This window comes from Scaptodrosophila lebanonensis, unplaced genomic scaffold (genome assembly GCF_003285725.1).
Source record: "Scaptodrosophila lebanonensis strain 11010-0011.00,11010-0021.00 unplaced genomic scaffold, SlebRS2 tig00001415-arrow-pilon, whole genome shotgun sequence".
Lineage (NCBI taxonomy): Eukaryota > Metazoa > Arthropoda > Insecta > Diptera > Drosophilidae > Scaptodrosophila > Scaptodrosophila lebanonensis.
In genome coordinates this window covers 942926-953648 of record NW_022060742.1, presented here as the reverse complement: position 1 = coordinate 953648, position 10723 = coordinate 942926, and the positions used below count along the sequence as shown (strand labels likewise).

Sequence of the window (10723 nt, the reverse complement as noted above, 5' to 3'; positions counted from 1 at the left end):
TATGCGATATGAATTGAAAAGTTTCAGAAACCTGATAATGCTTTCTTCACATCAGGAATATCAGATTCTACTGCGCATCATTGACCCTTCTTGCAAGCAACTTTAATCCGTTGAGTTTAATCTATTGTTGAATAATATCATTTATATATTGAAATATGATACGAATTGTTTAAGAACACAAATTCTAAATCTTATCTGCGACTTGTCTGATACCCAACCTTAGACCATTGAGTTGAGTTTTTCATATTTAGACTGAGATATGATGCAACTTATTGCAGAGATTGAGCCATCTATATGATGACTTGTAAAAGTTTCTTAAGCCCCTTGACAACGCATTCTTCGTATCATCTGGAATTACTATAGATTGGCCTCATATTTCGCTCGATTTGAACCCAAGCTTATCTAGCAAAGACGTCCGATCTTCTCTACAGCAGCTGGACGAGCTCGCTTGATCGCTTGATTTGAATGAATGCATTGTGCTTTAACCCTTGATCTCTCGCCAGATACTGGGGATGGACATGCATTATATTGATTATTATTTGCAAATTGCAATAAACAAATTAACATTATCTGCGTTTTTCGGCGGCACATCTGGACAACACAGTCTTGGAGTGTAACGCGATGGGTATAAAAGTCGGTCGCATTGCCAGCAGAAGCATTAAATCCCATTCGGTGGTCAAGCACAGACAGAGAGAAGCCCACAGAACAGCATTAAGATGTACGACTGGACAAATAAGAATGTGGTTTATGCCGGCAGCTTCAGCGGCGTTGGCTTCCAGATGATGCATCTGTTGATGCAGAAAAAACTAAAAATGATGATCATTGCAAGCCGCATGGAAAACGTAGAGATGATGAAGAAGCTACAGGCGGAGAACCCCAGTGTCAAGCTTATGTTCATGCAAATGAATCTCATGGAGAAATCGTCCATAGAGCAGGCGATGAAGAAGATTGGTCAGACGATGGGACATATTGATGTTCTCATTAATGGCATGGATGTGCTGGCCGACAAGGATGTGGAACAGACAATTGGTATTAATTTGGTGAGTTGTCAAAACCTGCAATGTCACTCCCCCCCCTTCCTACAACGCTAATGACCCTCCACAGATGGGCTTGATCCAGATGACTATGATGGCCATGCCGTATATGGATAAGACACAGATGGGACAGGGTGGCATGGTTGTGAACATGGCTTCAGTCTATGGCTTGGAGCCGGCACCAGCTTTTGCTGTCTATGCAGCTGCCAAGCATGGAGTTCTAGGTTTCACTCGGTCCATGGCAGACAAGGCTATTTACCAAAAGACCGGCGTAATGTTTATGGCCATGTGTCCCGGTCTCACCAACACTGAAATGATGATGAACCTGCGCGAGAATGTCACCTGGCACCATTCCGAGGAGCTGGTGGAGGCCATCGAGAGTGCGAAGCGTCAAATGCCTGAAGAGGCTGCGATGCAAATGCTGAAAGCAATGGAGATGATGAAGAATGGCAGCATGTGGATTGTTAATATGGGTCAGCTGAAGGAGGCGATGCCGCAGATGCATTGGCAGATGTAAGCTAGTATTTTGTAAATAAAAGGATGAGCATTTCATAATCGGTTCTTGTGTATTTCGCGATGGGCTTTCGATGAAGGTCTGCAGAGTGCTGCAGATGAGTTCTTTTCACTAATCAAGTTTCTCAAAAATAAATTGTATTACTATAATGCCTCTTATACTGGAGACTCGCCTGGGTACAAATCTTCTTATTGGGGCTTCTTATTTGGGGAAATTGAGAAGTGGTGCCATGAATAGAAAGTTATAAGAACAAATACTAAGCAAATGGAGGTTTCATACTATATTTAAAACCTGCTGTATTTTCATCAAAAAATACTTTTTTGGTGATGGTGAGATGATTATAAGATGATATGATAACGTGTTCATAATGAAGTGATAAAATTATAGGTAGGGAAATATTATTAATACGCCCACCACGGATATTACAAACAATTTAACGCTGCCATCGCAAGAATAGCCCACCTTATTTCAAACTTTATTTAAAATCCTCGCACTATATCATATATTTGATAAAGCATTCGCATTTATGATTTCAAGTTTAATGTTTTTGTAAAGTTTGCTTTCTAGCAGTTCTTGGTCCATCACAAGCAACTGAATTGATAATCGCTTGTGTTAGTGAAGTACATACATATATGTATGTATGTATATATCTTATACATATGTATAACGTATGTGGCCGATTACATTTAATGCGGTTGCAAAGCTCGTAATTCAATCCGCATCCTGTGGTCTGACAACAACAATAACAGCGTCACATAATTTTTGTTTAACTTGATTTGCAACAACGACTTTGATATTTATTGAACAAAAAATTATATAAGTACATAGTTATGTTCATATATTGCACAACTCAGATTCAGATCCAGTTGATCATTTACTAATCCTCCAATACAGGATGCCATAATTCCGAAAAGTTCGCCTGCCATAATGCGAAAATGTATCAATAATTTGCAAATAAGTAGATATTTATATACAAGTATGCTATTACCTGTTTCATTTCGCCAAGGTCAAGTATCCAAACCTCACCATTCTTCCCCTGTTCAATGACCCTTATTAAATTACGAGCACACTCCTCGGGACTCTGCTTTTTAGCCTTTGCATACGCATCATTCATGGGTGTCGAGTAAAGGAACGTGGTCTTATTGGCAATATCATCCAGCAGAGGCGTGTCTGTGAAGCCCGGGCAAACGGTGATAAAACCCACTCCACTGTGTGCATAGTAGAAGGGATTCTGCAAAAGATGGCAGAATCGGACAGTTAAAAGAGAGTTGTTAATATAAATTTCTTGCAATTCAACAAAGAGTAACTAACTAACTTTGAAAAACTTAAAAATAACAGTGTTAGAATTCAGGATAGTTTCAAGAATCCAAATTTTGTTCAATCAAGAAGCGAGGAAGATTGTTTTAGCCACGTTTTAAACGTTGATGAACTAAACTACTTGTTCAATAACATAAAATTATTACACGAACTTGGTAGCTCATTTTGTTGACCAATCTGGTATATTGTGATAATTAAATTTTCACATATATTAGTCACAAGAATTACCAGTCTTAGAATATGGAATTTTAGAGGAACAAAAATTTTCATCACAATTCATAATGCTTGCAACTTTTTTAAACGATTAAAGGGGTCCTGTGGCAAGGCTTTCATTTATTTGGAAAATGAGTCAAAAAGTTGTTCATAACAGGCTCTAATCGGCCCAGATTTAGGAAATTTTCTAAGGTATTGAAAATTAAATGCTTTTAACTCCTGTAAGCGTGAAATCTATGTATACAAGTATATAAATTTTCGGTCTCATATTTGTATGGATGGTTTATACTTACCCCTAATGCACGCGTAAATGTGGTTACACCTGATTTGGCAGTCGAATAGATGGCTACCATAGGTGTTGGCTGAAGCCCCGCCACCGAGGAGAAGTTCACAATTAGGCCTCCCTTGCCGCCCTGCGCCTTATCCATGTGCTCCAGCGCTATCAAGCTGCTGTTAATTACGCCCATCTATCGAAGATGGAAGAAAATTCAATTACATACTATACATAAACAAATTGTATATCCGATATCTGCGTACACCTACCAAATTAATTTGGATGCATAACTCAGGCGACCGATCGTTCATTAGTCCGCAGCCATTAACAACCAAATCGATGTGGCCAACACGTTGAATAGTCGATTTATAAGCCGCCTCTATCTCCGTCTTTTTGGTTATGTCCATTTTTTGGTAGAAGATGTTGACATTTTTATAAGTGGCTTGCCAGCCGCCCAGCAGGCTTAAATTCTCATTCAAATCGAAAATGGCCAGCGTCTAGCGATTTGCGGCAAAACTAGATTAGTATGGTATCCAAAATACAGTCTAATTATTACAACATATACCTTTACTTGGCGCTCCAGTAGCTCCGGCACGCTTCTTTGGCCTATGCCGCCGAAACCGCCGAGGTAAACCACATTTTTGCCAGCCAAGTCCATATCCAATTAGCAGAACTCTAACTATTTTTTTTTTTTTTTAAACTTTTTAACCGTTTTCGTTGGCGTCTCGCTCGACGTTAGAATTTTAACTGAACGTTGGCCCCCAAGGCAATATCTGCATCTGGCTATTCCAACCAAACTGATAACATGCTGCTCTCATAAGTGGGGTGAGCTTGCTGAGCACACACCAAAGCTTTCGAGAGAGGGAGAGAGAGAAAGAGATCGCGGGAGAATTGTACTCGCAAGCTGTTATTTAAGAACATCTACAGAGTTGGCGGTTTTTACATCATTATTCGGTTATGGGGTTCCTTAATCATTTGCAATAAAATTAAACATGCAAAACGATTGTATAACGTCACTGGCTATAATTTTTTAGGTAGTAAACGTTTTTTATGTGAGCACTTGTATAAGCTAAGCACTTTCGTTCCACATTGTGTTCAACATGTGAGTTAGTGAGATTAAAATGGCAGTCTTTCTATCTTATGTAAATCCAAAACAGTTTCCAAAATCCCTCATTGATTTTCAATTGTTTCTTCAGCAACTTTGAGGGAATTTTTGTAAGTACAGTCTTTTGACCTTGTGATCTTAATCCTATTAAGTATGAAGGTTGAAGGCGATTAAAAAAGATCCTGTTTTGTCGCTAGAATAAGACTTAATTTTTGCATCATGCAACGTACACTAGTACTTACTAGAAGAACCCCCTTGGGAACGAAAGAAGCAGAAGAACATTAGTATAGAATACAAGTATATCAAATTATACATTATTTTAACTCAGAGATAAACTACTCTACAGCTTGAGATAACTTTTTGCCTTTCAAGGGATGAATGATGTGTCTAAGGAAATGAACACTTACAAGTATAACCCTAAGAGTAACTTGATAACTGAAATGGTCGAAATTAGCAGCAAAACTGCTTCTGCATACGAGTTGCAGGCTTCGCAATAACAATTTGCAGTTACTGCTGCATTCATATCGTTTGCAGCAAATATTAATATTAAGTTCACTATTACAACATCTTTGCGGTAGAGGAAAAGAAGTCACAAGCGAATTAAAGCCACTGTAAGTCGATCGGACCGCCGCCCAGAGGCGCCACAAGCCCTAGCCCGATTTCGAGGTCATTATGCAGACTTTAGGCGCGTCTCATATTACCATGAAGCTGGAGCTGGTGTGATATAAATAGGCACGACCTGATCGTTTCGACATTAGTTCAATCGGAAAGATAGCAAGCCCAACTACTCTAAAGGATGGACTATTTCATCTGGGCAATGGTTGCCGCATTGCTGAGCGTGGCTGCGTCCACGATTGTGCAGCAGCAGCTGAACCAGCGACCCCTTCTTGACTCAGGTCCGCGCCTACCTCCTCTCAGGACCCCCCCTCGAAAGTTAGTTCAACCCCTCCGACGTGACTATCTGGAGCGGGACACGGCACGAGCCTTTTACTCCTACGGCTACAGCGATGACACGGCTGCAAAGGCGGAGTATATAGGCCGCGACGGCACTTCCCGGGGCTTTTATTCCTACGTAGATGCTAATGGAAAGTTGCAGACAGTAAAGTATGAGGCAGGCCGCAAGCAAGGCTTCAAGGCAGAAGCCACTAACTTGCCAAAAGCACCGGTGGACGATCGAAAGGCACCTGAACCCGTGCAGGAGACGTTGGAGGTACAGCAGGCGCGTGAGGCGCAGCTCAATGCCTTGCGTGAAGCAGAAGCACTCGAAGCAAGCTTGCGTGAAGAGGCCGAGAGAGATGCACGCGTTAACGTAAACGGCAACACGAACTTAAAGAATGCAAGACAACCGCAGCCGACCTCATTTGAAGAAGAGAGTCTCAGCGAGGAGGACGAACAGATATTGGTGCGTGTGCGTGCTGAATTAACTGCCATGCTCGCAGATCAGCTAGCGCGCAATGAGCAGCGACCGCTTGAGGACGATCAGGCCATTGGAAGCGAAGACATTGATGCCAAAATTGAGGAAGACCAGAAGACTGAAGTCGATGCTGATGCGGAAGCGGACATTGCTGCTGCACGACAGCGGTTGACTCTGATAAGTGCCGGCAACGATGTCGATCTACCAGGCAGTCTCCGGACTGTCTACACACTCGCCGACATAAGTTCCAGCAGTTACTTGAAGCTGGGCGATTTGGCAGCTGGACAAATTCTGGAGGTTGCTCCCAAAACACAACGCACGGATGACAGACGTCTGCGGGTTCCAGTGAGTGCTGTTTACACATTGCTTACGCCCACCACCAAGTATAGTGTAAGCACACCCACGGAATTGAGGACTCTGCGTCTTAACCTAGGAAGTACAGGCAACAGCTTGCCCATTGCATTGAGCCGCAGTCTACTGAAGCAGCGACTGAACAATGGGGAGCAGAAGAACTGAGTTCGAGCAAAGGTTGATGATCATTTGTATTGCTGTACTATAGTGTTCGATTAGAAATCGTAAGAATAAATGCAGTCTGTGCACAACTGTGCTCTACAAAGTTGTGAGCTCCTAATGGTTATGAGATAGGTACGAGTATGTGTGAAACTTCAACTCTGCAACAAACTTGATCTCATTACTGGGACTGCAAAGTCTAAGAGCTAGGCCATCGCTCTACATACTATATAGCATAGTATGATAAGCAAAAGATAGATAAGGCGGTTGCATTAAATGAACAACCTTTTTATCGTTGCTCATAAAAATGTTATATTTTTTATATCCCACTACAGCTTAACTCTGTGAACTCTGGAGCAAGTGGAGAGGACAATCGGAATTGGGTTTGAGACAAAGCTTTTAATCCTGGCCTAGTTTATAATAGCTATATTGGTGTTGGCTAAGACTACAATAAGGAAACAACCCCGCAGGCTTGTAGACCTGGATCAGCGTTCTGTCTTGTGCTTTAATTTTAAAATTTTAGAAAATATGCCTTAATTCAAACTGTGACGATGAAAGGTAGGTGTTTTGTCTTATTCACATAAATATGTATATCCCAAGTTGTAAACAAGAAGGATAAGAAGAATTAACCTTCAACCTATTTAACACCCTAACTAGTTTGCTCCATAATGCTCAAACTTAGATATTTAAACTGAGTTGAAATTAGAAAATCTTAGCCCAACCAAACTTATTCTTCGTTTTGTAACTTTGTTTTGCAATTTAAAATGCAATTACTTTTATCATTTATTACTCAACAAACAGAAAAATTATGAATTTTATATTTGCAGCTGCCTAGGCTACTGGCAAATATTCTCGATTTGGTGCCTGTAATTTGTAGTTGTAGACGAAACCGCTGACTGGTGGGGTTTTAACGTAAATCGGTTGAGACAATATTTTGAAGCTCGGCAGATTCTGTGGTTGCTGATGGCTAAGGAGCTGATTGCGCAGCTTCTCCACTTCGAAACGCTTGAAGAATGCCACCTTAGCGGCTGCCACTTCGGGTGTATCCTGCACAGGTTGCGGCAGAATGTCGGACAGTGAGGAGCCGCCGGCCAGACGCAGCTTTGCCTGCGCATGCGCTTCCAGATGTTGGGCCCGTAGTGCGGCCACCTCGGGTGTTTCCTCGTTGGGCTTTAAATGCCCGCTGCTCGGTAGGTTTGTTGCAGCCACCCGAAATCCCGTCGCGTCGGCAGTGTAGTCCACAGTTTGCAGCTGACCCGCTGCATCGATGTAGGAGTAGGTGCCGCGAGTAATCCCATCGAGAGTGCGTGTCTCGTGCTTGGAGTGCAGTGGTGCTGTATACCCATAGGTGTATTGTCCGTGTGCGTCCTGCTCGTGATACTGAACAATGTTGGCGGTTGCAGGGACCGCTCCATACTGCAGCTGAGGTGCGTGGTACTCGTAGCCGCCGCTGGCCAGGGTGGTGCCCGCAATGTTTGACAATACGGCGCCGCTTAGGAGAAGTGTTAGTGGAAGTGCCAGCATTTTCGGGGTGATGTCCTTTTTGTTTCGGGGGCGCTACTAGTGCTAGTCGACTAGTACTCGCTCTAGAGAACTCTGTGTTGCATTTTCGTAGGCATTCTTCTTTTTATACTGCGACCAGCAGCAGATCCTCTGTCGGTTGCCGAAAATGCAAAATGTGCATTTTCGTGAGTTCTTCGGAAGGTCATCCGGTTTACTTTCATATTTCCTGTGCCTTTACATCTGGTTGCTGTTGCACGTGAGCTGAGGCTCCTCTTCCACTTCCACTGTTTATACATAAATATTTTCTCAATTTCAACAAGTTGAGCATAAATTTTTACACAAAAGCCGCAATTTGTTTTCATCTGTCAGTGGCAGCAGCAGCACCATTGGCAGCAACAAAACAACAACAACATTGGCGATGGCTCCAACAGCGACAGAGACATCGGGTGAAGAACTTAATCTGGCCCGCTGCCAGTTGACAGCCAAGCTTGCGGCTTGTGGCTTGTAGCTTGTGGCTTGTGGCTTGGGGTCAAGGAACGACGGCAGCCCTTGTCCACTTTAGTTGTTGTTTATGTTGTTATTAAAATTAATTGAATTCAAAATTAGCATTGCATTTATGAAATGTGTTGGCCAATGTCAAGCCAAAAAGGATAGCCCGCACATGACTCAAGAAATGGAAAAAACGGCTTTTATTGCTAATAATTTATCTTAATTATTTAGTTAAAATTAGATGCAAGCCACTAACCGGTTTTTCAAAAGTATACGCTTGAAGCGAGTCTGACTATACTATAACCATTGTTCGAATGAAGGAAAATTTATCAATTTAGATTCCTCACAAGTAAGTAAATGATTATTATTCAATTATTTTCTTTGCCAAGTTTACTTGTTTTTTGAGCTACACTATAGACTTGCAAATATGTACGTATTCATATCTCAGGTGATAATATATAGTTTTAAACTGTGATGCATTAATTAAGATTTAGGCATTTCTTGCAATTTGAAAAAAGAGTATAATAAATATATTCTATAATTTCATCTATAAAATCAACAGTGCAATCTTCTTTAAACCACAAAAAAATTAATTGAAGCCATAGATTTAGTTATGGGTTTTTATATAGTTTTAGTCCAGCCAATATTAAAATCAAGCTACAGAGTCTTCCCCCATTTGCAAATGTGACATTTTCTGTGGCAGAACATAAACGATCATCAGTTGCTGTTTTTCAATATAAAGGACATATCCATAACTTATTTGTGCTATATTGGCTTTTACCGGTGCAGCAGTAATGATTCTTAGGATTTTGAGTTGGGCTGGTAAAATATCCATATTGCTAGCACATGTATTTGCTTATGGACCTCATGTCCCCATCCTTAGGAGAGCGTGAAGCGATAAGCCAAAGTAGACTTATAATAGTACTTATATACAGAATCAGTTCCAAATATGAAAATTGTATAAAACTAGCTATGTCTCGCCTCGTCATCAATCAAATAGTCAGCCAAATCGAAATGTTGTACAAGTAAGTTTTTGATCTTTGTTTGGTTCTAGAACCCAACTATTGAAATAGGACTGAAGTAACACCAATTTTGATTGAGAAAGTATACGCATAAGTAATCCTTTTATTTGCAATCTTGAAGTAATTCAGAGAATGATGATATCGGTTCTTAAAGACAGCTCCACTATTGAGAGCAATGGATATGAGTGTAGTCTGAGCAAATTAAATTGGCACTGTATTATGAAATTGTGCAAATGTTGTTGCTTCTGTATGGGCCCTCTGGCGCTGGTCAGTAGTAGAAGCCGGAGGTGTAGTAGCGTGGAATGCTATAGCTGTAGACGTTGGGCACTATGTAGGAGCTGTGGGGGCCGAGCAGCTCGTTGCGCAGCTTCTCCGCCTCGACGCGCTTCAGGTGAACGGATTTGGCAGCGGCAACCTCGGCAGTGTCGGCAACGGGATGAGGCACCTCCAGAAGGCGTACATTTGGCTGAACGTGCTGATCGTGCCGATGCGACGCCAGGCGCAGGCGAGCCTCCTCATGAGCCGCCAAATGGCTCTGGCGGGCGGCGGCAACCTGGACGGTATCAGCTGGAAGCTGGGAAGTAGAGGCACCTGTATTGGAAATGAGATTGGTGGCGGACTCATCAGCTGTCGTTGCTGACGATGCGGGCGCTGTACTGCGAAATTGTTGCGGCAAGTTGGTGGCGGCCACATGGAAACCGGCCTCGTCGGCTGTGTAATCGACGGTCTGGAGCTGGCCGGTGGCATCGCGATAGCTGTACGACCCGCGAGTGATGCCGTCAATAGAACGTGACTCCTGTTTGCTGGATAAAGGCTCCACATAGCCATAGGCATACTGACCCAATTGATCCTGTGAGAGGTACTGCTGTTGGGTGGGCGTGGCCAGCGAGGATCCCGTCGCCGTATAAATGTATGGATAGGTTCGTAAAAGAGCGGGTGATCCATAGAGGGCCAGACCATTGGCTGCAACGCACAGGGCCACCAGGACAATCAGCTGTGGTCTCATCATGATGTATGTTTGCTTGCTGCTCTACTTGTGCATAGACACTCGCCTCGATGGGTTCTGATGACGCTTAGGCACCAATCGCGTCCTTTTATACCCATCAAGCAGCTCCATTCTCCCTCGTTTTCATATTATTATTCTTGTTCTAGTTCTTGTTTCCTGCGCCGAACGTATCACTCCATGTTAAGGTGTGTGAGTGTGTGACATGAAAATAAACCCAGCGGCGATCTGAGCTCTGCACTGACTTCACTTTTCTGTCGACTTGTATCGTTGCCATCGTTAACAGTCAGCCGGGCTTGCTGGCCAGCCTGTCAGCGCGCATAAA

General features: G+C 42.6%; 5 protein-coding genes across 5 annotated transcripts; 2 read left to right on the top strand and 3 right to left on the bottom strand.

Annotated features, from left to right (window-relative positions):
- Positions 1 to 716: 716 nt before the first annotated feature.
- LOC115632802 (fat body protein 2) lies at positions 717 to 1551 on the top strand. Its single transcript, XM_030530053.1, has 2 exons — positions 717 to 1040; positions 1105 to 1551. The coding sequence occupies exons 1-2, from the start codon at positions 717 to 719 to the stop codon at positions 1549 to 1551; spliced, it is 771 nt and encodes a 256-aa protein (XP_030385913.1).
- A 753-nt stretch (positions 1552 to 2304) lies between these two features.
- LOC115632724 (alcohol dehydrogenase) lies at positions 2305 to 4059 on the bottom strand. The gene is made up of 5 exons (XM_030529970.1): positions 3918 to 4059; positions 3622 to 3849; positions 3372 to 3545; positions 2537 to 2779; positions 2305 to 2467 (listed from the first exon to the last, which is right to left on the bottom strand). The coding sequence occupies exons 1-5, from the start codon at positions 4008 to 4010 to the stop codon at positions 2426 to 2428; spliced, it is 780 nt and encodes a 259-aa protein (XP_030385830.1). The 5' UTR covers positions 4011 to 4059; the 3' UTR covers positions 2305 to 2425.
- A 1194-nt stretch (positions 4060 to 5253) lies between these two features.
- On the top strand, positions 5254 to 6389 carry LOC115632634. The gene has a single exon (XM_030529863.1). The coding sequence runs from the start codon at positions 5254 to 5256 to the stop codon at positions 6385 to 6387; it is 1134 nt and encodes a 377-aa protein (XP_030385723.1). The 3' UTR covers positions 6388 to 6389.
- An 823-nt stretch (positions 6390 to 7212) lies between these two features.
- Positions 7213 to 7905, bottom strand: LOC115632633 (cuticle protein 6-like). Its single transcript, XM_030529862.1, has one exon. The coding sequence runs from the start codon at positions 7903 to 7905 to the stop codon at positions 7213 to 7215; it is 693 nt and encodes a 230-aa protein (XP_030385722.1).
- A 1758-nt stretch (positions 7906 to 9663) lies between these two features.
- On the bottom strand, positions 9664 to 10401 carry LOC115632631 (cuticle protein 7). Its single transcript, XM_030529861.1, has 2 exons — positions 10053 to 10401; positions 9664 to 9962 (listed from the first exon to the last, which is right to left on the bottom strand). The coding sequence occupies exons 1-2, from the start codon at positions 10399 to 10401 to the stop codon at positions 9664 to 9666; spliced, it is 648 nt and encodes a 215-aa protein (XP_030385721.1).
- Positions 10402 to 10723: the final 322 nt, after the last annotated feature.

Coding starts and splice junctions, on each gene's coding strand:
- LOC115632633 (XM_030529862.1), bottom strand. CDS start 7,905: ATGCTGGCACTTCCACTAACACTTCTCCTAAGCGGCGCCGTATTGTCA.
- LOC115632634 (XM_030529863.1), top strand. CDS start 5,254: ATGGACTATTTCATCTGGGCAATGGTTGCCGCATTGCTGAGCGTGGCT.
- LOC115632631 (XM_030529861.1), bottom strand. CDS start 10,401: ATGAGACCACAGCTGATTGTCCTGGTGGCCCTGTGCGTTGCAGCCAAT. Junction 9,963..10,052: donor CTTGCCGCAACAATTTCGCA/GTACAGCGCCCG, acceptor CCCAGCTTCCAG/CTGATACCGTCCAGGTTGCC.
- LOC115632802 (XM_030530053.1), top strand. CDS start 717: ATGTACGACTGGACAAATAAGAATGTGGTTTATGCCGGCAGCTTCAGC. Junction 1,041..1,104: donor AGACAATTGGTATTAATTTG/GTGAGTTGTCAA, acceptor GACCCTCCACAG/ATGGGCTTGATCCAGATGAC.
- LOC115632724 (XM_030529970.1), bottom strand. CDS start 4,010: ATGGACTTGGCTGGCAAAAATGTGGTTTACCTCGGCGGTTTCGGCGGC. Junction 3,850..3,917: donor TACTGGAGCGCCAAGTAAAG/GTATATGTTGTA, acceptor GCAAATCGCTAG/ACGCTGGCCATTTTCGATTT. Junction 3,546..3,621: donor TATGCATCCAAATTAATTTG/GTAGGTGTACGC, acceptor CATCTTCGATAG/ATGGGCGTAATTAACAGCAG.